The following is a 26,168-nucleotide window of genomic DNA, read 5'->3' as shown; positions in this document are numbered from 1 at the left end:
TAGGTAAGATAGCATTTGTTCTGTGATTAAGGGCTGGATCAAGTTTATCCCTGGCTTCAGTTGTACACAACCTAACCTTCAATACAGAACTCAGAACCTTTATATATTGTTGGGCAATTAATAAAGGTGCGGTAGGACCGAATGGGATGTTCAGGTGCTGCTCAAGAACAAGAAATGACAAGTTTGGAATTAAATTGATTGATCGAATTGTTAAAAAATGTAAAACTTTCAAAGACCCTAGCGTTAAATCAAGGGTACAAGAAGACCAACTCCTCTGTGATTTACAGAAAAGCCAGCCTCAGCTCTGGCTTTTCGTACAAATGGTGAGCCAAATATTTGCCTTCAGCTATAGCCAGGCAAGTCCTTTGGCTTGGACAGAGCTCTGGTAGGAATTTGACTTGAGACAGGATAAAACCTGCATTGCTCGCTCACATCTACAGTGAGTAAAGCAGTCCATCTACATGTTCTCGTCACTTGTACTTTTGTGTACAGCTAGAAATGTTCCCAGAACAGGAGCATCTGAGATAAGTTCTCCACCATTCTCAACAGCAGAATAAAGAGCACTCTCCATGGCCACAGCTGCAGAGGGTCACCTCTTGCCATAGGCAGTCACACCTCTTTCCATTATTGTTACCTTCACACAAACCTCCCAAACCCTTTGCAAGCACATCTTACTGGTACAAAAGATATTGTGTGACCTCCCTCTTAATGCAGATACCATCTACGTGTGTCACAGCTCTGTGCCTTCCCTGTCTTCTTCAGAAGACTTTGACTGTGTATATATGTCTAATGGGAGGGAACACATGGGCTCTCCATTTAGGCACAGGATGGCCCATGATTTTTAAATCACTTGGATCCACATATCCATACAGCGTCAGCAAGTATATGCTACCCACCCAGAGGTCGTGGCAAATGGAGCTTTGTCATAAGGGTTTCACCCTGTTTGGCCACTTGATCACAAGGCCATGATTTGTTTTATGTGACTAAAGTGCTTCAACTGAAATGTCTTGGGTGGCTAAGGAGAGCATTTCTAAAGCCTTCGCAGTCTGTTGTATTCTTTAGTCGACCCAAGCACATGCTTTCGTGGACACCATGGCATTTTTGTGTGCTTGAGTACACCTCCCATCATGCGATTTTCCACATTCATGCACATCTACACAGACTAGATTAACTTTACACGTGGAAAGCTCATTCAGTTTGGTTCCACATTTTAGGTTCTTGAAAGCCCAACTTATAAATACGTGTCAGTCAGTACAGTTCTTGAGAGCACAGACTCTGTAAACAGCCCCATGTTGACATGAGTTGGCCACCCAGATCAGTTTTTTTCTATGCATTCTTTACTTGTCGTTTTTATTAAAATAGGAAAGAAGTAAAAACACAAGAACCAGACAAAAACAGGACTAGGGGCCTCATGTAGGTAGCATACCAGTTACCACTTCTAAAATACCGAACGTTACCGAATCGGTATTTTAGAAGTGGTAACTCGTATGTAGGTAATGAGTCGGTATTTTTTACCGATTCGTTACAATTCGGTAATTACCGAATCGGTATTTACCGATTCGGTAATGAGGCATACCTTCCCATTGAGGGGAAGGTATGCCTCATTACCGAATCGGTAAATACCGATTCGGTAATGGTGGAGAACATGCAAGGGTGGCAGGGTGTCACATTGACACCCTGTTGCACCCCTGATTCGGCCATGTGTGCACATGTGGCACACATACATGCCCTAAGGGCATGTATGTATGCCACATTGCACACTGCTACGCGCTTCAAAATGCCCATACACAACCATTAATTATTTACCACCAACTATTAGTTGGTGGTAAATACCGACTCTTAAACACACCCACACACTCCCCCTACATGTCGATTTTGGTTTCGGAATTTACCGAATCGGTAAAATTACCGATTCGGAAAAGTTACCGATTCGGTAACATTACCGATTCGGTATTATTACCGATTCGGTAATTTTACCGAATCGGTAAATTCCGAAACCAAAAAATGTCCCCCTACATACCAATAGCCAAAATACCGGTCGGTAACGGTATAATTACCGAAAATCGGCCGTTACCGACCGGTATTTGGCTACCTACATGAGGCCCTTGATGAGCTACTTGCACGTTTGCTGAGCGTAGAGGTCTTTGCTATACACGCATCGGGCAAGCATGCCATAGAGAAGAGAAATGCCCTGGGTCTGCCCAAACCCTGAGATGACACATTGTCCCTTTACTGTCTAAACTATAACTATTACCTGCATGCTTTTTAGTTTCTAAGCAAGATACCTAGTTCCCGTGCAAGCTTCAGGAAAAGTGCAGTTTTTTTGCATGTCTCAACTTCCGGATTGTAGGATCTTTTTTTGTAAGCATTAATCATTTATATGCCCCATAAACTTTCTGTGGGTGCTTTGGAATTCATGCATTGGGCGCATCTTCCAGAATTAACAGGATGTTATGTCCTTTTATTCTGCTTCTCACTTATCTATACTGGTGCCCTGCCGGCTTCAGGTGGTTCCATTGACTATGTGTTGTTCTCATCCATTCATTTACTGTCACTTCGATATGAGCTTTGGCAGACACATTTACTTCTTGTGAGTGGTCAGAATCACTTTTTCGTCTCTCACTTGGGTCTGTTACTTACAGGTTGCCCTGATATGGAATATGATGAGAAGCTGGTTCGCTTTCGTCAGGCCCACCTCAACCCTTTCAACAAGCAGGAAGGTAGTGGTCAGGATGACCAGAGCCCCCCAGGGGCCATCAACATCTTATCCCCTGTTGGTAAGTACCATTGCCACTGTAGTCAAAGCACATACTCCTCTCAAACCATTAACATGCCAGTATTATAACCAGTACAGAAATAAAAGGCGAGGCATGCATACTATATCAGAGTAATTTTTCCCTATTATGTTGCAGGAATGGAATCTTTGGCAGAGGCAGACGCTAGAGGTAAATAAAACAGCTCTGCGTTTTTTATTGTTAAGGCACAAGAAACAAAAAAAGTGTTTACTTTATCTGTGGGCGGGAACGTTGAAGAGGGCAAATATCTCTCTATGGTGAAGCTGCAAGACATAAAAACAAGAAGGTAAAAAGTTAAGAAGTTTGCATTTGAGTGTAATGGTAAAAACATATGTGCATGATCACAAAGATTTGTACAGGTACATATGCAACTATGTTAAGCAGGTCCTTTTCTAGGAGAGGTGCTCTGTCCAGATGCAGAGCCCACTACATAGCACAGTTTATCCAGGGCAAACAGAATGCAACATTTCCTTTCTGTTTAAAATAATGGCAGCCTAGCTTACAAGTACTGGTGGGATCCCATTTAACACACAGCAGCCCTAACATGAACTAATGCTACTCCTCCATTTTAAAATGCAGCAATCCGGAGAAGTATCAGTGCTCTTTCTTTAAAAGTATTTGAGACCATACTGAGAAGTGCCTATGCAGACCACTCAGTTTCACTTACAGCAGACCTCCAGTGAAGTGCAGGTACTTTCCAGTTAATAGCGCCTGAAACTTTTCTGCCAGTTGCAATTACGTTGCTACGTAATCCGTCTTTTGTTCATGTGGCCGAGCATGCTTAGACTTAGATTTTACTTGGAATCCAGTTTGGATGGAGAGTGGCAATTGCAGCCTGACCCACGGACTAAGCTGTGGTGTTCTAGAATTTTTTTTAGATGAGTATATTGCTTATTGCTGGTGCAGGAATCACATGCTGCAGGTCTGCACACGATAATCTGTCGAATTGTTAAATCAGTGATCTTTGGGGAAAATAATGGCCTTCTGACAGTACCTAGCTGCACTACGATGAGATGCACTGTTGTAAATTTGGTGGAACCAATACACCTCGGCGCCAGCACACACAAAGGAACCAAAGACATAGACAAGAGACATATCAACCATGTAATGGACAATGTGACCCTGACACATCATTCTTGAACATACCACTACATAACCTACCTCTGTTTATTTTCTTCCTCATGCACCTGACTTCTCCCTGACCACGTCTACTGCTCCCTAACTCTTTTTTTTTTTTTATTTTTTTTTTTATTGAGCAGAGCAAGAGGTAGATAAAAGAAGACATTACAGAGTACAATTAGCGTCCATTACATAGATAGTATGGCGAAAAGATGAAAAAAGGTACAATGAAGAAAACACTAATAGGAAATACAATATGCTTAGTGTGTAGCAGCAATCAGAATTTTGATAGCTAATGATCAATGTAATCGTTAATCACTTCAGGATAAAAGTGCAATATACCAAGTGCAAATAGCAGAAATACAGTACTTTGAATCATTTAAGGTGCAAATGCGAAACAAGGCAATATACAAAAGTGCAATACACCAAGTGCAAATAGCAAAAATACAGTACTTTAAGCCATTTAAAGTGCAAGTGCAAGACAAGGCAGACTACAAAAGATTGTAGTCAAAGAAGGATTCAACATCATGATAATCATAATAATCAAAATAAAAAAGCTGATTTTAAGCGATTCACCACTTCCAGTGTTATAAAACAGTTGCCAAACAGAGTGCAAATACATTCTTGAGGGGGAATGAAATTAAGTTGTCTCCAATTTTTCAAAAAACTTCCAATTTCGCTTAAATTTTCTTACAGCTCCAACCCTCCTAGCGTAAGCCTCCTCAAATTTTTTAACCCTTTTCATTTTATTTATCCATTTCAAATGGGAGGGGGCTGCATTTGATCTCCAATTTTGTAGTATTAGAGAGCGAGCTACTGCACAGGCAATAAAAATAAAAATTCTTTCTGAATTAGACAATTGTAGGTCTCCCTTGCAACTGCCGAATAAGACAGTCTCAGCTGCAATAGGAATGGGATTCCCAATTGCACGCTCGATGTCCGAAAAAATTGCTTCCCAAAAAGACCTCAGCCTGGGACATACGAAGAAGGTATGGTGCCATCCGCCTTCCCCAGGTTTGGCGCAACGAAAACACCTGTCTTCTACATCGGGAAACCTTTTACTCAAGATGGAGGGTGTCAAATAGGCCAGCCACCTAGAAAGAAAAGCCATCCTCTTGTAATTTGCAGCACGAAGTGCACGGCCCCCAGAGAGGCTGATCCACTCCCACTCCTTTTCGGATAGACTGCAATCAGTCTCCCGAAGTATTTTTTCCCGATGTTTCTGAATTATAGGGGGATGCAATTGTTTATGGATCAGCTTATACCAATTACCAATCCCTCGAAGTTTAGCTCCATAAAGTGCAGTTGACAGCTGGTTGGGAGATTCATTTAAGCCTCCGTAACTCTTGCTCTCCTTTTCTGATCCTCTTTCCACTCCTTTCTCCATCCTCTCCATCAATTTTCGGCTTCATCCCTCCCTCTTTTCTCCTATACATCTCCTCTTCCTGCCTCTCTTTACTCTTCACCCAATACGGATTCACCTACTTCTCCTTCACCGCCCAACTCAGCACATCATAGCCCATCTTCTGACAAGTTTGTGCAATAGTTACTTGCATTTCCTCGTCCAAGTCATGCTCTCAAGGTCTCTTATTTTTAGATTTTAGATTACCGATTACTTTTGTAAGCTCATAGTATCAGCCTATCGGTTTTTATCATCTGAGATAATCATGAGACTCTGTTGCCCCCTCCTCTTCACTCCTCGCAGGATGTCTAGCTCGGGCACTCACTGATCAGTCAGATGAAGACAACAGCAACATCTTTTGGTCTAAAAGGGTAACTCATAGGGCCAGACTGGCCATAGCGTGCATCAGGCGTTTCCCTGGGAGGCTGGAAGGGCAGGGGCCAGTTTTGCCGCGGTGCTGCAATATCTGCCCCCAGTTACAAAAGCAGCAAGCAAGTGTTTCCAGCCTCCCCGGGCCAGGCAGGGGCTGATCTGAGAAAATTGCCAGGGCTGCGTTGTCTTCCCAGTCTGGCCCTGGTCACTGTGCATTGCCCATTGGCACCTAGATATGTCTTCTCACCTTAATGCCAGCAGGACCAGACAGGGGTATCATCAAGCATCTTGCATCAGGGTGTACCTGATTGAGATGTCATACTTCCCAGTGAACCTGTTGTTGGTAATCGCGGTCTGAGTTATTCTCCACTACCTTGTCCTCTCACTCCTTTGTAGCCGCAGTAAATCTTACACTCCTGCATCTTTCATATGGGTGCACCTAATTGGGTCATCTTTCTTCTCCATTAACTTGTCAAATGCATTTAAGGTATGTATAATTCTCCGCTGCCTTGTCACCACGCGTCATTTGGACCGAGTGATGGTTATTTAAAGTCCCAGGAATTGTCCATCTCCGTTGTATTTTACTCTTGGGTTGATTTAATTACCAAATTATTCATTTGAGGGACAGTTTCTTCCTTCAGAAAGGTAATATTAGCCTGAGCCTATACCATACAATCTACCCGTTCCAATTTACTGACCAGTATCTCTGATGCCACCAGAATCTCCAACATGCCTTTTGGAGCCCTGTACTCATTCCACCCCCACTACGTTGTCTAATATTACACTGTCAAATTCTCACATTACCACTGGAATATTACCTCAATGTCCCCTCTCACATAAAGGAGCAAGACTCCTGCACAATATTACCACTACCAGACTCCATCACCAGAGTGCCTGTGCCCTTAAGATGCAAAATCCAGTCATCAAAAGTGGCCAAGGTCTCCCAAATCCATTAACACCGATCTGGACTGGAGCTAATACATTATACAAAATACCTTTAGTGCAGGCTTGCTACATCTGGCAGAATACCAGAAATGACTATGGTTCTATTTCAAGTCACCTCATGACCGTTCACTTCTTTAATAATCTTTCTCACCGCCATCCAAAAAGGCATTAATGCAGAGCAAACAAAAAATAAATGCATGTCATCAGCGGAAGCAACCTTTCATCATGACATCTTTGGACTGTCCCCATGCTTGTACCTCTCTGCTGAAGTCCAGCCTTTCCTATTAACAGTGTAGAAGTGGTTTCTCTTAAACCTGTACGATTGAAAGTACAGTGCAGTAAACAAATAGATACTTGCGAAATGTCTGCCAGTTGGTCATCCGTAAACCACTCCCACCACGCTGTCAATGAAGGCGATGTAGATGTAGAGGATCGCCAGTTCTCCACTTGCCCTTCTATTATACTGAAAGAGCATCAGATTCTGTCTTCATCTTTGTAATTGTAAACTGGCTAATATTTTTACCACAGGAGACAATTTTGAGTCTTGAGCAGGAAATGTTCCTGTCCATCTAAGGCTGCTCCCTGCTCATCTACTAGGCCGGGTCGCCAATCATACGTAAACCAGCTTGCAAGAGCAGGGCACATAAGGTATCCTTTAAAGTAGCTGTATCCCCTGGATAATCTTGTAGGTTTCAATAGCTCCTATGCTTGTCATTCCATGTGCACAGATATCAGAGCAAAGTCAAATACTGTACCTTTATCTTGCTTGAGGTGGAAATCTGTCAAACCCCTTCCAAAAAACAACCTACTCTTGGGAAAGATCATAGCCAAAAATAAATCGTATTTCTTGATAGTTGCATATAACCCACACAAGATTGAGAATGCCCTAATATGACCACCAACAATACAACTATGCCTCTGGAAAAGCCAATCCATCCATCAGCAAGTACTTTCAAATCTTCTTTCAGGACATTATAGCCCCTATATGTGCACATGAAAATTTAATTAGTATGTATTGAAGTTTCTATAATACTGACCAATCACAATACAATGGAATTGAGTAAACAAAATGTTAAAGCTTGTTGGACCTGCTACCATTTAAAAAAATCTACCTATTATGGTCAAAGGCAGTCTATTCCTGGCTACGTTTAATATCTTTCAAAACCTCTAGATTTAGGTTCACCAAATCCTCAAGAGTCCCTGTATTCTGTATGCTCAGACGTACAAAAACCGGTGTAGCCAAAGTATATTGATAGTCTCTAAACAAGCAAAGCACCTCAGACTCGCCCTTTTCACTGGCCAGAGACCCGGTTCCCCGCCCGTGCAGCTCCACAGACTGAGCCTTTGTCGCTGGTACCCCATCCTCCTCTGAGACAGGTAGGGGTTCGAGGCTGCTCTCTGTCCTTGTTCCCTGCCTCCTCTAGCAGAGTAGTTGCCGTGACTTCTGTGTCCCTGCCCGCCCGCATATTGTCTTTGCCTTGAATTGTTTTTTGTCCTTGTCTTTGCCTTAAATAGTTTTTTTGCTTATATCTGTCTTGCCTTGATTGTTTTTGTACTTTGCCACTGTATTATGCCTTAATTTGCCTGCTCCCATACTGCGCTCGTTTCTCGCACCGTAGTCGCTGTTCCCGTCACTTTTTTCGCTGCTGCCCCCCGCAGCCCCGCCCCTCCAATTCTCCACACCGGCCTCCCAGCTGCACTTCCCTCCCCCTTCTCCTATATAATGGCGTCTGTGTGCAGCGGGCGTGCCGCTGGCGGGCCGAAGGCGCGCCAAATGCAAGCCCGTCTGCGCCCCGACCGCAACCAGCGTTAGACCCCCTGGATCCTTCGCCATCGGCAGCCCACCTCGTACTCCACCCCAGAAGAAACAACAACTGCCAACAGTCGACTCCGAATACAACCCACGGCCAGTTCTCCTGCTGCCACTGCTGCAAGACCTTCACCACCGCCGCCAACACTGCAGACGCCCTGCTGTGCATCCTCAACGTGCGCTCCAGGCACAGACACGCCATTGAGATCTGGAACCCCCTCGACGCCCTATCTCCAGACGTTGCCGTCTTTACAGAAACCTGGACCAACACCGACTCCATCCCCGACATTGCCATCCCGGACGGATACTAGATCCAGAGGAAGGACCGGTTCAACCACCCGCACTACGCAACTCCGACAGGCAGCGCCACAGAAAAGCCACCTAGTTCACCACCGACCTCCAAGAAGCCAGAAGCACATGCAGACGCCTCGAGAAGAACTGGCAAAACAACAAGACGCCCAACAACGACACCACCTACAAAAACGCCATGATGCAATACCACCAACACATCAGAACCACCACCTTCATCAACAGTAAAATCCTTGCTCGCCGACGCCAGCAACTGCTAGGAGCTCTTCAGCGGCATCCAAGAATTCACCAAACCTCCCAGCATAGCTACACGTCACCCCCTCCCAGGACCTCTGCAACAAGCTTGGATCGTACTTCCATCTGAAAATCAAGAACTTCTATGACAACTTCAACGCACAGCTAACAAAGTTCATCGAAGACAACTCCATCCTTGACCCATCCCAGTCCGGATTCCACAGCAACCACAGCACCAAGACCGCCCTACTCGCCGCCACAGATTACATCCGCACCCTCCTCGACCAAGGTCACACCGCAGCCCTGATCCTACTTGACCTGTCAGCAGCTTTTGACACCATCTCCCACCGCACACTCGCCGCCAGACTACACAACACCGGCATACAAGGAACCACCCTCGACTGGATCCGCGCATTCCTCACCGGTAGAAGCCAACAATTCAGACTGCCACGTTCCTCTCCAAGCCCATGGAAATCAACTCCGGAGTACCCCAGGGATCATCACTCTGCCCCTCTTCAACATCTTCATGGCCCCCCTTGCCACCATTGTCAGATAGCACGGCCTCAGCATAGTGTCCTACATTGATGACATCCAGCTCATCCTCTCCCTCACCAAGGACCCCACCATCACCAGACTCAACTTCCGGGAAGGAATGCAGGATGTTGCATCCTGGATGAGCAACAGCTAAGCTCAACCCTGAGAAGACAGAAGTCATCGTACTCTGAACCACACCATCAGCATGGAATAACACCTGGTGGCCCACCGCCCTCTGCGGTCCACCGACCCCCATGGACCATGCCAGAAACCTCAGCCCACGGACCACGCCTCCCTCTCCATGAACAAGCAGGTCAACGCCGTCACTTCCTGCTGTTTCAACAACCTCCGCATCCTCCGAAAGACCTTCAAATGGATCCCTCCCTGTCAAGGAAGACAGTCACCCATGCACTCATAACCAGCAGACTGGACTACTGAAACGCCTTCTACGCCGGCATCAACAAGTCCCTACTCCGCAACACAGGACCACAATACCTCAACCAAAGAATTACCTTCCACGTACACAAAAGAAACCTCCGCTCCACCAACCTCGCAAAAACCCCGTGCATCCGCTGAGCCAGAACAGGGGGAAGAGCCTTCTCCTACATCGTGGCCAAGACCTGCAACGAGCTCCCTATCGACATCAGATGCGCCCCTCCCTGAACACCTTCAGGAATGCTCTCAAGAACTGGCTTTTCAACTGAACGGAAACTGCTACTTCCACCCCCCCCCCCCCCCCCCCCCTCCCTGAGACCCTCACGGGTGAGTAGTGTGCTTACATTTCCCCTGATTGTTTGAATGAGCGATTTACTGTATATCATGACAAACTACCAAAGTCGGTAATTAATTTAGCATGTGCATGAAATGAAGTCGTGGGAGTGGGGGTTTAAATTAAAATGTCATTGGTACAAAGGGCTATCTGTCACTGCCAGGTATTGCAACAAAAAGGTTCTCCTGTCGGTTCGAAATTTAGCTAACAAAGGGCTTGGGATAAGGGACAGTCCTTCTTTCTATATCATCTGTTAATATACCATTAACTAAAATCCTGGTCTACGGACAAGGAGGACTAAAATGTAGTTGTTTACCTGGATAAATGTATTATTGGTCCCCAGAAAAATCAAGGTATACCAAAGATACTGACCGTTAATGCTGTCAAAATCTTTAGAGGCGTGTGTTGGAATGACATCCAATGGTAAGTGATAGACTCGACTGATGTCTAGAAATCTCTTGTCAGTATTACTGTGTGCCTCTATGCGATGAAACCTTTCTGTTCATTGTGGCTCAAGATCGGGAGTATTTTCTTTAATCTATTAGGAATGCTTGAGAATAGTTTAGTATTGATATTAAGGATAGAGGTTGCCAATCTGTGTGTGCTCCTATTGGATTTTAAGATTGTTAATTTAGTGGCTTCACCTAAGACCACAAGTTTAAGTTTCCCTTGAAAAATAGAACTAAAAAAAATGGAGCAACTGTGCAGTGACCAATGCCGAGATGTGTTAAAACTCAGTGTGTGGCTACTTTGACTGACTGCTCTGACAGCTCTTACTTATCTCTAACCCAAAGAATAACCTTTCTGAGTTCATTGGTTGGAGTATGTGATCAATACTATTTCTTTTACAACATGTCTTTAGTGTCCATGTAAGTAATTGACTGTTCTTTTCCCCCTGTTCAAATTCTGCCAAAAAAGTGGCCTAACACTTCTAGTTGGCTCCGCTCTTAAAATTTGTATTCTGCTTTACACAGAGGTCAAGTATTTTAGTCTTAAACGGTATGTGATGGTGGCATGCTGCGTATTTTACCCATACAGATAGCCTGTAGTTTAGGGGCTCTTATCTGCTTTCATGATTTCGATGTAGCCAGCCCGCAGGGTTGTAGGCAACGATGCATTGTATTATATTATGTGACGTGTTCGGCTAATAAAAAATTATTTAATCCTTAAAAGGTACGTGATCACACTCCGACAGCCCGACTTTAAGTTCAGCTTCTGTCAAAACCAGAACTTCAAATTTCCTTCATTCCTCCTTTGCTGCTTTCCAAAGCCTCCAGGAGATTTCAGTTGCTTCCTCCACAGTAAGGGCTGAAAAGTATCTCATACAATATTTGGCGGCAACATACCTACCGTCATTTGTCCAGTTCTTCTTGTACTCTGGTGTCATTATGTGAAATACTAGCTCTAATCAGCATGAACAGACATGTGGCTAGGTAAATATTTATCGTCAATAACTTTTAAGTTCTAATCTAATAAGTACAGATCACTCCAGGAAGTCTCACCAAATTTACTTAAACACTATGAAAATCTCATCATATTGTGAGCACCTCACACCAATTTTCATTCGTCTCCAAGGTGTGCTCCTTTTCTTGTAATGCAGAATAGGATACGTGGTAGCAATATTGAGATCTTGTAGAATGTGCTTCGTAAATAAGTGTAGTAGAAAAACCGAGATCGCGCCAGCAATGGGATGGTACGTTAATGACAATAGTGGTGGTTAATGTGATAAGAATTCTGAATCCCCTCTCATTGGTGAATTGAATGGCAATTTTCCCAGGCCAAAGATGTTGTGATTTTGGAAAGGCTTGCATCATTTATCAGCTGTCTGATAGCAAAAGGTAGTAGCTTGATTGAGCGAGTTAGAATACAAGATAACATACATCATGGTGGTATCCTGCCTCTGCAATTGTTGCCATAAGACATCACTGTTCTCCAGCACTGTCATATCTAAGTGACTTGTAACTAAAGAATGTTTGTATGCCTCCAGTAGGATAAAAGACATATTGGTCAGAGATGGCCTAGCTTGAGGCAGGCTCTAACTTACAAGTTTTCCATGCAATGTAGAATAGACATCTGGGTGGGAATATGGACCGCATCATATCACTGAGAGGCAAACATAGGACCATATTATGATCGACCGCCATCGTTTCAGGCAGGAGACCGTTCCAACAATGAGTCAGCGGTCCCACCCTCCCTATTAGGATACGACCGCCTTGCAAGAGGTGGTAAAATGCCATCCATGCACCGTGTGCCAGGCATCATGTGGTGCCTGCCACATAACATAAGTATTTGTAATGGGCACGTTCACCCCAGCAACGGGGCATCTTGGCGCTGAATACCAGATGTATATTGTTACCCAACTCAATGGTGCTCATTTTATCGACCTCAAATGGATGAAAGGCTGAGTGGACCCGCCGGGATTTGAGCCTGTGACCATGAGGTCGAACACAGGCCCCTGCAGTGGATGCATTAGTCCACTGAGCCACCAGACCCGACGTGGTGCAGGGATGTGTGGGAGGGCACTATACGTGCCCTCCAGGCCACTTAGCAATGGACCACGTGGGACGGGGCTTAGGGCCCCCAAAATCTGTTTTCATATGCCTTTTCATGGCAGTGGGACCGCCATGAAAAGGCAGTCTGAAAGGACCATCCTAGGTCTTCGGTGGTGTCTGTGCAGGCAGTGCCTCCATTGTAGGGATAGGAGTCCGAACGCTGCTCCGAAAGGATCTTGGATCCTGTCAGAGACGGCTGTCCTACCCGGACCTCTGCGCTCTGACCACCGGTATTGTAATCCGGCAGTCAGAGCAATGCACAGGATGTCTGGCAGACTGCCACTGACAGCCTGTTGGTGACGGTCAGCCCGCCATCGTAATGACCCTCTTAGTTACTGTACCTCTGATGGTGTACTGAATTGCCTTCTAATTACACTGTGCCTTCTAATTGTTCTATTGACTCTGCGTGGAATCATTGATGCCGCTGTAAAAATACTTTTTATGAATGCCCTCTATGCGACAGTTGTTATTGCTGTGATGATTGTTTGTTATGCATACCAAAAATAAATAAAAATATTTATAAACAAAACAACAACAAAAAAGAAGTTGGGAAATGGGCCGTTTGTGTTGCTGAGAAGTGACCAGGCATGTGACTTGGTTAAGTAAATCTATGACTGTGCTTTATTAATACATACTACTGCCCATGAGATGTGCAGCAGCTCCTGCTCAGAAATTTTATTTCTGTACTAATGAAAGTTGGAATCCTATTGAGATGTGCTGATAATGTCAGAATAAATGTACACCAGCTCTTAGGGAACTCAAAGTATTATCTCTTTGCTGAGAAGTTTGGAAAGTGTCCCACTAATTGATTGCGGCCAGATGAGCTGATATTGCTCCATTGAAAATATTGCAATCGTGTTAAGAAGTGGAAAGTTCTTTAGAGTCTGCTGAGATGGGAATCTTACAGTTGCACACATGAATGTATACAATAGACTTATTAACAAACCAAGGTGTATCACCAGAACTGGACTGTTGAACCTACTTATTAATCACAGATCTTTGCCATGGGCACATTAAACTACTAAGCTACTTACCAACCGATCGATGTCTTTGGAAGGCATGTGGGGCTGTGGCGTTATATCTGGCATTTGACAGACTCGGCCCAGCTATTGTTTGAGAAGGGCATTGTTGACGAAGAACACCCAGCTGACCAATATGTCTGAAAGGCTGGTAGACAACTGCATATGTTTGTGTGTATATCTCTTGTTTAGTTTTTTTTAAATAGATTACAATATACCATAATACAGTTTCAAGTTGCATAGTAAATTAGAGAATTTTCAGAATGTTGTGTTTGTAACTTTAAGCAATTTATACAGTTTATATATTCAGAAATACCAATTATTCAATTATCCAAAGTTCGCGCTCATCCCATATAGCTCTATGGCAATAAACATTTCAACTTTGTAATAGTTATCAATATAAATCTAGTTGCTTGATTGATAATACGCTTATTATTCCTTAAAACAACATTTGGTTGCTTTCCTTTTTGTGCAACAAATATTTTTCCGCAGAACATTGGCAGCAGTAGGATTCTTCTCGCTGTCGAAAGAGCGGAACATGAACATTATACATGTTCAGTTAATTTGTGATAGTTTTGGCTTCTAGGGTAAACAAAACATAAAAATATCTACGGAGTAAGACAGGCAAACTAAAACAATAAAAATACTCAGCAAGCAATGAACAAAATAAAGTTAAATACAAATAGTTCAGCTTGGTTAAGCTTGGTTAAACAAACGTTTGCGCTTGTTTAGTGATATATTCGATTAAGGACCTTCAATTTATCCTACTCCAATTTGAGGGGGCGAAAGTGGTAAAAATATCCTTTTAAAAGATGATTTCAAATTAGGGACAAAATAAACTTGTAATGTGTACAGCAAACTGTAGTTGTGAATTCTGACCTAAATGGGTTCATCACTGTCTTAACATCCCACCTTAAAGAATCCTCACAAACATGTCCTAAAAATGTCTTTTCGCTTGACTGGTATTACATTTGAATACTCATAACGGTCAGAGAATTTGGTGTTTATTCAAGTGGATGTCGAAAAGATCGGGTTCTAACAGTATTCTGAAGATAGTGAGATCAGTGTGAGTTTTTAGTTGGTTCAGGAAGAGTGGTCTAAAAGTCTGTTGCAGCACTAGTGAGCATCTAAGGAATCAAACTTGGAGTTTGTTAATCCTTGGAGTCCGTATAGCAGTTATTATATCTGAGACCTCTTTAGCCATGATAGACGGTAAGCTGGTTGGACAGAGAGGGTCGTTTATTTAGGTGTGAATACTTTTGTATGCGTGACAGCAAATTAAAAATGTGATCCTTTCTTGACAGCAAATTAAAAATTTGATCCTTTCTTTGATACAGCCTAGTAAGTCTACCACACATGGAAAATGTGGTCACAATTTCTCTTAGAGAAGATGATTCTCAATGCGGAAAGAAGCGCAGCCTTCAGAAGGGCAACAGAGGATTGAAGGACTGCAGCTTATATGACTTAGTTAGTGAGCGAGAATGAAGGCCTGTGCTGCTATTCTCATTTGACCTGCTGATGAAAGGTGTTTGGTCTTCTTAAGTGGGAGAGGTTAGGAACGTGAAGATTGAGCTAAGTTATTGGTCTGCAGAATGCAAGAAAGTGGTCTTTAGTGGATAAGCCAGATTTTACTGTGAATGCCACTGAAGGTGGTGAATGCATAAACATTGAGTTCAGCAGGAAGTACAAGATCAAATTGATTATTTCATTTTAAAGTAATGAGGAAAGACCATGTGCCTTATTTAGAGTTCTGCGGACGGTTAGTGTGTCGGAAACGTGGCAGATACCCCGTCCTCCTTATTACAAGTGCCATAGGATATAATGCACTTGAAATAAGGCGGAAACGAAATCCATCATGTTTGTGATAAGCAACCCCTCCGCCAAACTCTAAATCAGTCCCTTATTCACCAGAGTATTCATTATCAGGGCGCTGTGTAACAGCTAGCCTTGGAGTTTTGTGAAAGTGGAACAAAGAGTGAAGATGTTCTTGATGGACAATGTTTTTGTGTTCCAGAATTTATGCTGTGACGAAAGAAAAAATAAAGGGGATGTGGACTTTTTATTTTTTTGTTTAAATCAGTGGTAACTCCAGAGATTGTATACTATTATCCATCTCAAAAAGTCCAATGTTAGCATTTGAAAATACATTCGATTCTCTCCGGAGAGTAGCTTTGCTCTAACAAGCTTTTTTTATGTGAAAAAGCTGTTCACTCTCATAGACAGAGGGCAATGTGTGTCTTAGATTGAGGTGCCACTTTTCTGTTTCTCCATGCCTGCATCATTGTTTACTTCAATATTTTAACCAAGCTGAACTATTTGTATTTAACTTTATTTTGTTCATTGCTTGCTGAGTATTTTTATTGTTTTAGTTTGCCTGTCTTACTCCGTAGATATTTTTATGTTTTGTTTACCCTAGAAGCCATTTTATTTTTGATTGGTTTCCCTTATGTGCCCCACTTGGGGTTCTGGTGTGAACATTCCTAGCTAATAACAAGTTGACATAGCCATGATGTGGTTCTCGCTTCTGGGGGCATCTTCGGTTCCCCACTAGCACATCCGCCAGCAGACACCACGCTGGCAGACACGCTGCAGCCTGCCAAACATAAAACCTTCAGCACTGCTTTATGTTCTGTCTGTGTGAATGGGCAAGATATTTCTGACCCCTTTCATTTTTATATCTGAAAAACATGTCCCTCTCTGACTCCTTATTGCTAAATTACATTAGATTTCTCCCAAGCACTGTTTTCCTGTCCATGCGCTGTGTTGTGATAGCTTTCAGTTGTCTCAGTCTATCCCTGCTGTTACTGTCCCCTTTTAACACCTGATGCAAAAATCCATGCTCATCAGTACTCGGCATATACTTGAAATCATAACAACTATTTTCAATAGGGTTATGGTACCTAGCTGGTGTTAGCACCAATTGTAGGAAAGTGGGTTTCTGTTGCAGTAACCCCCCCTCCCACTTTTTGCCAGACTATTGATGCACCTTTTCTTGGTGTGCCCTGGGTCCCTTCCAATCAGGTTCCCAGGGCCTGTGTTCTTTCCCCAAAACTAACCCAATTGACATCTCTGGCCACAGGTCAGCCCCTGGTAAATGGTACCACAGGTACCCAGGGCACTGTGTCTAGGGAAGACCTCTAAGGGCTGCAGCACTTATTGTGCCACCCTTAGAGACCCTGTACCTTTACACACACTGCCTTTGCAGGCTGCGTGTTTTGGTGCAGAACAAAGTCAAGAGTCGACATGGCACACATCCCTGTGTGCCATACCTACAACCCACTGCCCTGGCATAGATCAGTCACTCCTTTAGCTGGGTGCCCTATGCCAGTGGTGAGGGTACAGGTGCATGAGCCCAGTACCCCTACAGTGTCTAAGTCCATTCTTAGACATTGTAAATGCAGTACTGCCATTAAGAGTATATGGTGGCCATTAAGAGTATATGGTGCTGGGAGCGTGTCATTACGAACTCCACTGGCTACACTGAAAACTGAGAAATTTGGCTGATGCCAGTGTGGGATTTAATGAAAAATGCACACAGAGGGCATCTCGGAGATGCCCCCTGAAAAACGACCAGCCTCTGGTGGGTTCCCTGACTGGTACACACCAGCCTGCCACCACGAGACACGTTTCTGGACCCCAAGGGTGGGAGCCTATGCTCCCTGAGCCCAGAAACAAAGCCTTTCCTGGGCGGAGGTGTTCACACCTCCCCCAGGCCAGGAAGAGCCACCTGTGGCAGGGGGGCTTCAAAGGCCTGGCAGCCTTTGTAATGCGACCCCCCAGCCTCTCCTGCTATCAGGAGCAGGCCCCCTTCCTGTCTCCCTTTCGGCGGGAAGACGGGCGGGATAAACTAGCCAGCCCAGCAGGTGTGCCCACCCCTGCCAACTTCACCCCTCAGGTGGGGGAGGCGAGGTGAAGTCCACTCTCCAGTGCTCGCTATCTTGCAGATGGCAGGCACTCCCCAATCAGGACTAGGGATTGTGCTCACTTCCCCCCACGTGGGGTGAGCACACCAAGGGTGTAGTCACCTAAGGTCAGTAGCCCATTGGCTACTGACCACAAGACCCCTAAAACGCCCCCTAAATACAGTATTTAGGGGGCAGCCCTGAACCAAGAAGGCAGATTCAGCCTACTTATAAGAAGAAAAGAAGAAGGGCGAAGAGCCGTGCAGAGCTAACAAGAGGACAACGCCCACTCACTTGGCCCCAGCCATACAGGCCTGTCTCCCCTCGAACCAGCTCCTGCGAAATCCCGGTGTGTCCAGCGGCCAGCAACCTCACAAACCGCGGAGGACCTGCCTGCCTTCACTTCCCAGACTGTTTCTCCCGTGAACACCGAACGTGTTTAAACTGCAGCTTCTGGTGCCAGCTAGAGACCGCAAATCCAGCCCACTCTGCACCCGCCGAACCCGGCCCGAGCTCGAGTGGAGAAACACCACAAGGAGGTCCCCCTAGTGATCCTGACCCGAGATCCGGCGACCGCTGACCGGCCTCAAGCCTCCAGACGATGCCTGCAGCCTCAATCCAGAGGACCCCCCCCCCCCTACCGTGACCAGAGCGGGTAAGAAAATCCGACGTCACAAGACACCCCTGCACCCGACGCCCCACGGCCTTGTGTGCCCAAACCAACGGTGCCTAACCAACCCATGACATCCCAACCTACCCCTCGAAGTGGTGGTCGCACCCAGAAGATCCTTGTCCCCGAGCCTGCAGTGTTTCTTTGTCCCGGAGGTTCTCCTTTGAAAACGACAGGGCACCCGACCTCAAAACAGCACCCTGCACCTGGCTGCCCTAGTGCCGCAGTGGGTGCACCTTTGGTGCTACTTTGGTCCCCAACTTGCCCTGAGCTTAACATTAGGAGCTTTGCTCCCACAACCCAGTGGCCTGCTTGCCAGCAGCCATCAACCGGAGGCCCTCTATCCCCCATTGGATAACATTGGGCCTCAACACTCTGCACCCGGTCACCCTAGTGCCGCTGAGGGTGCAACAACAGTGCATCACTGACCCTGGGAGACCCCTGAGTCAGAACCTTAACTCCCACAGTCGATTACTTACCTGTGAACCGTTAACCTGTTTTCCTTCCATAGGATAACATTGACACTTTTTCTCCAAAAAGTTTTTAAGTGTGAAGTTTTGAAACCTAAAAATATTCTTTAAAAATCGCACAAATAACCAAAAAGTTTTTACTCTGTTTGCAGGAAATGTCCCAGTGCTGAATCTAAGTATCCAGCACTGAGTTAGAAAAGTAACGTGAAAAGTAACTTACCTGCAATTTACTGTCGAAGCCCATTCATTTCAATGTACTGCTCCAAAAAGTTTCTAAGTGTGGAGTTTTGAAAACTGAAAATATTCTTTAAAAACTCATGCGAATAACCTAAACATAATGTTCGAGGCATATGAGCTGGAGATCACACACTTAGGATAATAGATCGCCATCTGGTGTTGGGCTCGGATGCTTGCAGGTTGTTGTTGTCTTCGGAAGAAGTCTTTGGTCACGAGATAGGTGACTCCTCCCTTGGACCACAGTGCGCATGGGCATCCACTCCATCCTCAGATTGTTTTTTTCCGCCATTTGTTTTTTTCCGCCATTGGGTTCGGATGTAACTTTTCCAACTCCGGTTGAAAATCTCAAATACAAGCTTTTCGAAGCGAAAAAACTTCAACTACATCGATGCACCTTCACTCGACATCGAATTCATCGGCTCGATTCCGGACGTCGACGCGGGAGGCTGGGCCTATCCACGTCGTGAGGCCTACGGCTCATGGAGAGGACGCCGTTTAAAAAATGCCCCCAGTGTAGACCAAAATTTCCGCACAGTGACCATCACAAAGTCTGCAACCTGTGCCTATCACCGGAACACGACGAAGCCAGCTGTCCAGCCTGAGCAGCAATTCGATCCATAAAGACCATTCGGGATCGAAGAGCTCGACGCCATATCATGGCACAGAGACCAGCTCCGGAACCAGTAAACATCTTCGATGAGGGTCCCGGTGTCCCGGAAGAGGATTCCGAGGAACTTCAAATCTTCTCAGAAGCAGACGACTCAGACGACCCCATTACTCCGGGGCAACGCGCACGTACCACTGCCCCTACCCCAACCCCTCCAAAACCTAAGGCATCGGTCAAGACTTCGCCAGCTGGCCTCAGTCGAGACCGAAAACACCCTTCAGAAGCACCGCCTCCAGGCTCGGCTCCGAAGAAACATAAGCCTTCCGGTGGCTCGGGCCCGAGTAAGCCGCATGTAATTGTACCCCCGGCACCTTCGCCACCGAAGACAAAAGACCCCTCGGCAGCGAAATCGGATCCGACACCTTCGGCACCGAAAACATCGAGGCCCATAGATAAACCGGCACCGAAAGTTCCCAAGCCGAAACACTCAACTTCGGCACCGAAACCTTCATCAGCACCGAAACCTTAATCGGCACCGAAACCACCGGCTAAGGACTATAATACACCTCCTAAAGCCAAAGACTCTACCAATCAACCAAAACCTCGATCGGAACCAAAAAAATTGGCGCCAAAATCTGTTCCTGAATAACAAGAACTTTTCCATCCAGATCCAACACAAAAAAGGATCTATATTAATCCAAAGACTGGACATGTCACTGCAGTGCCATGTAAGAAACGGAAACTGGACCCACCACCTGCCCCAGTTCCAATAAAAAAGGACTCAGCAACATCACCTATTCCTCCTTCCTCTCCCATACGACCTTCTACCCCACCCCCTCTGCCTACACCACCCTTACCTCTACCATCTCCATCACATACACCATCTCCACAGGATGATGATGATGACCTAGGGGGAGGGGGTGATCCTTATAATACTAATGATCTGTTCACGGATCCAGATACCGTACCATTGGATGATTGGGCATACCCTCTACGAGATATACCTGACCCTACACCATATCCCTCCAAACTATCACCTCCAGATGACCACCTGGGGTTTGGACTTTACCATGGCGTCAACATGCACTCTGATGCACCCGAGGAAGACTTCGTCTTAGACACTTTTGAACAGTCTCCGAAGTCGGTACAAATTTTACCTATGCTTAAAGGGGTGATAAAACACGCCACAGAAGTATTTAAAGACCCCGTCTGTTGGAAACGTGCCAACTCCCAAACCACGGGAGATACGCCACCCCCCGGACAAAGAATCCAAACTATTAGAAGCCTCGGGCAAACGGGTAGCAGCACAAGCTGCTAATCATTGGCGTATTGCCAACACCCAAGCCCTATTAGCACGCTACGATAGGGCTCACTACGATCAGTTGGAGAATCTGCTACAACACCTGCCAGACCAATACAAGACCCAGGCAAATGACCTTATACAAGAGGGAAAACTTATCTCAACTGCGTCAATTAAATGTGCACTTGACGCCGCAGACACCGCCTCTCGAGCACTAAACACAAGTGTACTCCTTAGACGCCATGCCTGGCTACGAATTTCAGGCTTTAAGCCAGAAGTACAAACTACTATACTTAGCCAACCTTTTAACCAAGAACAGCTGTTTGGGCCAGCAGTTGACCCTGCACTCGAAAAAATTAAAGAAGATACCGAGACTGCTAAGTCTATGGGAGCATTGTAGTCTCCACAACCACTTGGCTCCTTTTGACGCTCCTTCTACAGAGGAGCCTCTAAGAATATCGGAGCAGACACCTCCTCTACGTTCAAAACCTCTACACAAACATCTCCTAGTAGAGGATATTTTAGAGGAGGATATAGAGGAAACAACAGCAAGGGACGAGGCCGAGGCAATACCAACACTCGTACCTCCCCCGCCACAAAACAGTGATTTTCCTCCACTCCCCCCAGACCATTCCACTCCAGTCGGGGGGAAAACTCAAACAGTTCCTACCTGTCTGGAATTCCATCACAACAGACAAGTGGGTAAGACAAATTATCCAGTATGGTTACTGCCTGGAACTCACCACTACCCCTCCACACATACCACCCAAGCAGCGTTCCATGTCACCAGACCATCTTACGCTCCTCAAACAAGAAGTTCTCTCATTACTTCAAAAACACGCAATAGAACCAGTTCCCTTACAACATCATGGTACAGGGGTATACTCACTGTACTTCCTAATCCCCAAAAAGGACAAGACTCTAAGACCAATACTCGACCTCAGACTCCTAAATCTGTACGTAAACTGAGATCACTTCCATATGATCACTCTTCAACAACTGCTCCCACTACTACAACAAGGCGATTTCCTTGCCACACTAGATCTCAAGAACACTTATTTCCACATTCCCATACATCCTGCTCACAGGAAGTACCTAAGGTTTGTGGTGGACGGACAACACTATCCGTTTACAGTCCTTCCATTCGGGGTAACAACTGCGCCCAGAGTATTCACCAAATGTCTAGCAGTAGTAGCAGCGCATCTCAGAAGACAACAAATTCATGTCTTCCTGTATCTAGAGGACTCGCTAATAAAAGCCAACTCATTCAACAAATGCGTTCTACACACTCACCGAACTATTCAAATCTTACACAACTTGGGGTTCACAATAAATTACCCCAAATCTCATCTCCAACCCTCCCACATACATCAATATCTGGGAGCCACCATTAATACCTCCAAAGCCCTAGCATATCCCAGTCCAGCCAGGATAGCCAATATACAAGTTCTCATCGTAAAATTTCAAACCCATCATTCTCTTCCAGCAAGAGTGTTCATGCAACTGATGGGCATGATGGCGTCATGCATCTTCATTGTGCCTTATGCAAGACTTAAAATGCGTCCCTTGCAAGAGTGTCTAGCACGTCGGTGGAATCAGGCTCACGGACAACTAACAGATCTGGTGTTGGTGGACAGCCGCTCACATCTCTCTCTGAAATGGTGGAACACAATAAACCTGTCCAAAAGGCGGCCGTTCCTCGAGCCTCTTCCACAAATAGTGCTATCAACTGACGCATCATTCGCGGGATGGGGAGCCCATCTCCTAGGACACACCTCTCAGGGCAAATGGACCACTCACCAAAAAGTGCTCCATATCAATTACCTGGAATTACTGGCAGTATTCCTAGGCACACATTCTCTCCAGCTGTCCCAGCTAGCACAAAACATTTGGAGATGAGCCATTCCCCAGAACATATACCTGCTTGCAGAACACCTTCCAGGGGTTCACAATCAGATTGCCAACCTGTTAAGTCGACCGACTCAACAAATCCACGAATGGGAATTACATCCACAAGTCCTACTACCCTTTTTCCAAAAATGGGGCCAACCAGACATAGATCTGTTCGCCACTCACGAAAACGCAAAATGCCCAACCTTCGCCGCCAGGTTTCCCCACCCACAGTCCAAGGTCAATGCGATATGGATGAACTGGTCAGGCAGATTTGCGTACGCTTTTCCGCCTCTCCCACTCATTCCATTCGTGGTACGCAAGCTCAGGCAACAGTCTCTCGAACTGATCCTAGTAGCCCCCAAATGGGCACGCCAGCCCTGGTTCACAACACTGCTGGAACTCTACCTACTTCCACACCAAAAACTGCATCTCTCCCCGTCCTTACTAACCCAGAACCATGGAGAGATAAGACACCCAGATCCAGGTTAACTGAACCTAGCGATCTGGCTCCTGAAGTCCTAGAGTTCGGTTACCTCAACCTACCACCAGACTGTATGAATATTATAAAGGAGGCCAGACGACCTACCACTAGAGCCTGCTACGCTGCAAAATGGAAAAGATTTGCCATTTACTGCAATAACAATGATATACGCCCACTGGATGCATCCATACAGAACATCATTTGCTACTTACTACACTTGCAAATATGTAATTTAGCGTACTCATCCATACCTCTCCACCTAGCAGCATTAGCAGCCTACTTGCAAAATCGTCAACACTTGTCACTATTTGGAGTACCTGCGATCAAAGCCTTCATGGAAGGCCTTAAGATGATTATTCCTCCCAGATTACCACCCTCTCCAGTGTGGAATCTAAACATTGTTCTTACAAGGCTCATGGGACCCTCTTTTGAACATCTGCATATATGCGAACTGCAGTTCCTCACATGGAAAGTGGCTTTTCTTATTGCGATCACATCCCTCAGACGGGTAAGTGAGATCCAGGCTTTAACCATACAAGAACCATTCCTACAATTACACCGCAACAAAGTGGTTCTTAGAACAAATCCGAAATTCCTGCCAAAAGTCATATCTCCGTTCCATCTTAACCAATCAGTAGAGCTACCAGTGTTCTTCCCAAATCCGGACTCGGTAGCTGAAAGAGCTCTTCATACCTTAGACGTTAAAAGAGCCCTACTTTACTACATTGACAGAACCAAAGCTTTCCGCAAAACCAAACAATTGTTTGTTGCTTTCTCTCCACCACATAAAGGTAACCCCATTTCCAAATCCGGGATAGCCAGGTGGATAGTTAAATGTATCCAAATATGCTACCACAAGGCTAAACGCACACTAACAGTTCCCCCTAGAGCGCATTCCACACGCAAAATAGGGGCTTCCATGGCATTCTTAGGAAACATTCCCTTAGAAGATATTTGTAAGGCAGCCACATGGTCTACAACACACACCTTCACTAAACATTACTGTGTTGACGTGCAGGCAAAACAACAAGCTTCTGTAGGTCAGGATGTCCTTAAAACTTTATTCCAAACTGCTGCAACTGATACAGGTGACCACCGCTAGGGGAGACACTGCTATATAGTCTATCCTAAGTGTGTGATCTGCAGCTCATATGCCTCGAACGGAATATGCTACTTACCAGTATGCATCTGTTCTTGGCATGTAGAGCTGCAGAGCCACACACGCCCACCCACCTCCCTGGGACCTGTATCTGTTCCAGCATAGTCTTACTTAGACATTACACATGGACATCTCTCTCTCTTTTTACAAACTCGATCATTTCCCATCATGGCGAAAAACAATCTGAGGATGGAGTGGATGCCCATGCGCACTGTGGTCCAAGGGAGGAGTCACCTATCTTGTGACCAAAGACTTCTTCCGAAGACAACAACAACCTGCAAGCATCCAAGCCCAACACCAGATGGCGATCTACTATCCTAAGAGTGTGGCTCTGCAGCTCTACATGCCAAGAACAGATGCATACTGGTAAGTAGCATATTCCTACTTACCTGTTTCTAGGAAATGTCCCAGTGCTGAATCCACTGTATCGGTATCCAGCACCGAGTTAGAAACGTAACGTAAAAAGTAACTTACCTGCAATTTACTGAAAAAGCATATTCATTCCAATGTACTGTATTTGCTAAGTGTTGCATTCTACTGCTCCCCTGTAAATCAAAGTACAATTTCTATTGCATTTTCAAACTGTTCTATATCCAGTAACTTATTACTGAAAATCATTTAATGCTTACCTGTACCAAGCTTGCTTTGGTTCTAAAAATAAACAACAGTATATTTTTATACAACAGTTGCCCTAGAGTTCAGTTCTTGAGTGTGTGAATTAATTTGCTGACTGAGTGTGTACATCAAATGCTTAACACTGTCCCCTGATACTGCCTTACTGCTCGACCAAGCTACCACTATTGGAGAGTAAGGTTCTATCTAACTGTAACCTCTGCCTACCTTTGGGGACTCTTGGACTCTATACACACTGTACCTCACTTTGGTGCAGTATATATAGAGCCAGTTTCTTACACCATTTACTTAGACTAAAGAGACCTTATAAATAAACGTTAACTGATGAATTGTGGCAAGAAGGTAAATTACGGTTGAAAACTGCGATCACTGTATAATATGGTTTAAAAATAAATAAATAAACAGGTATACTTTTGATTTGGGATTAGTTTAGATGAAGACAGAAGAGATGTCTTTACAGACTATCCTGTAAGACAGGAGATTTGGTTGGATTCTTAGTTGAGAATGAAATCAGTTCCAGAGGTTGCTGGCAGGATCAGTGAATGAAGGTTTCAGAGCCACAGAACGTTTGAATTTTGGGGTCTCAGATGTAGTTTATCTTCACTCATGTGGCCTTCCTGTACCTCCCAGAGGTGGTCAGTAGTTTGGTGGGTCAAAACTAATTTCCTAGGTGGTGAGCCTTGAATGTGAGACAACAAAAATTAAGATATCCGTGGCTTCAATTGGCAGTCTGTGTAAGTCACTCAAAACTGTGGTACTTTGGTAAAATATTTTCTTTTAGAAGTGTTAGGCTATGACTTAAAAAAAACAACCTTTAACTGTGTAAAAGCGCACTAGGAGACTGAAGCAAAAATGGCGCTAACCAGAGTGCAATCAGCTGCTTCAATTAGATAGAGATCAGGAGGTGACATGATCATGAGTTAAGAACTTGATCTTACGGGCACCAGCAAGGGCTG

At 45.1% G+C, this 26,168-nt stretch overlaps 1 protein-coding gene across 5 annotated transcripts in view; it reads left to right on the top strand.

Annotated features, from left to right (window-relative positions):
- Nucleotides 1-26,168, top strand: part of DEF8 (differentially expressed in FDCP 8 homolog) — a 192,817-nt gene that overhangs the window by 17,435 nt on the left and 149,214 nt on the right. For all 5 annotated transcript variants that reach the window (XM_085639800.1, XM_085639802.1, XM_085639799.1 and 2 more), the window contains exons 2-3: nt 2,643-2,777; nt 2,913-2,945. In XM_085639800.1, coding sequence (XP_085495926.1) covers nt 2,654-2,777; nt 2,913-2,945 — 157 coding nt within the window. In that variant the 5' untranslated portion in view covers nt 2,643-2,653. The remainder of the gene's footprint in view (nt 1-2,642; nt 2,778-2,912; nt 2,946-26,168) is intronic.

Source organism: Triturus cristatus, chromosome 12, assembly GCF_964204655.1.
Source record: "Triturus cristatus chromosome 12, aTriCri1.1, whole genome shotgun sequence".
Lineage (NCBI taxonomy): Eukaryota > Metazoa > Chordata > Amphibia > Caudata > Salamandridae > Triturus > Triturus cristatus.
This window is presented reverse-complemented; position numbering and strand designations above follow the sequence as displayed.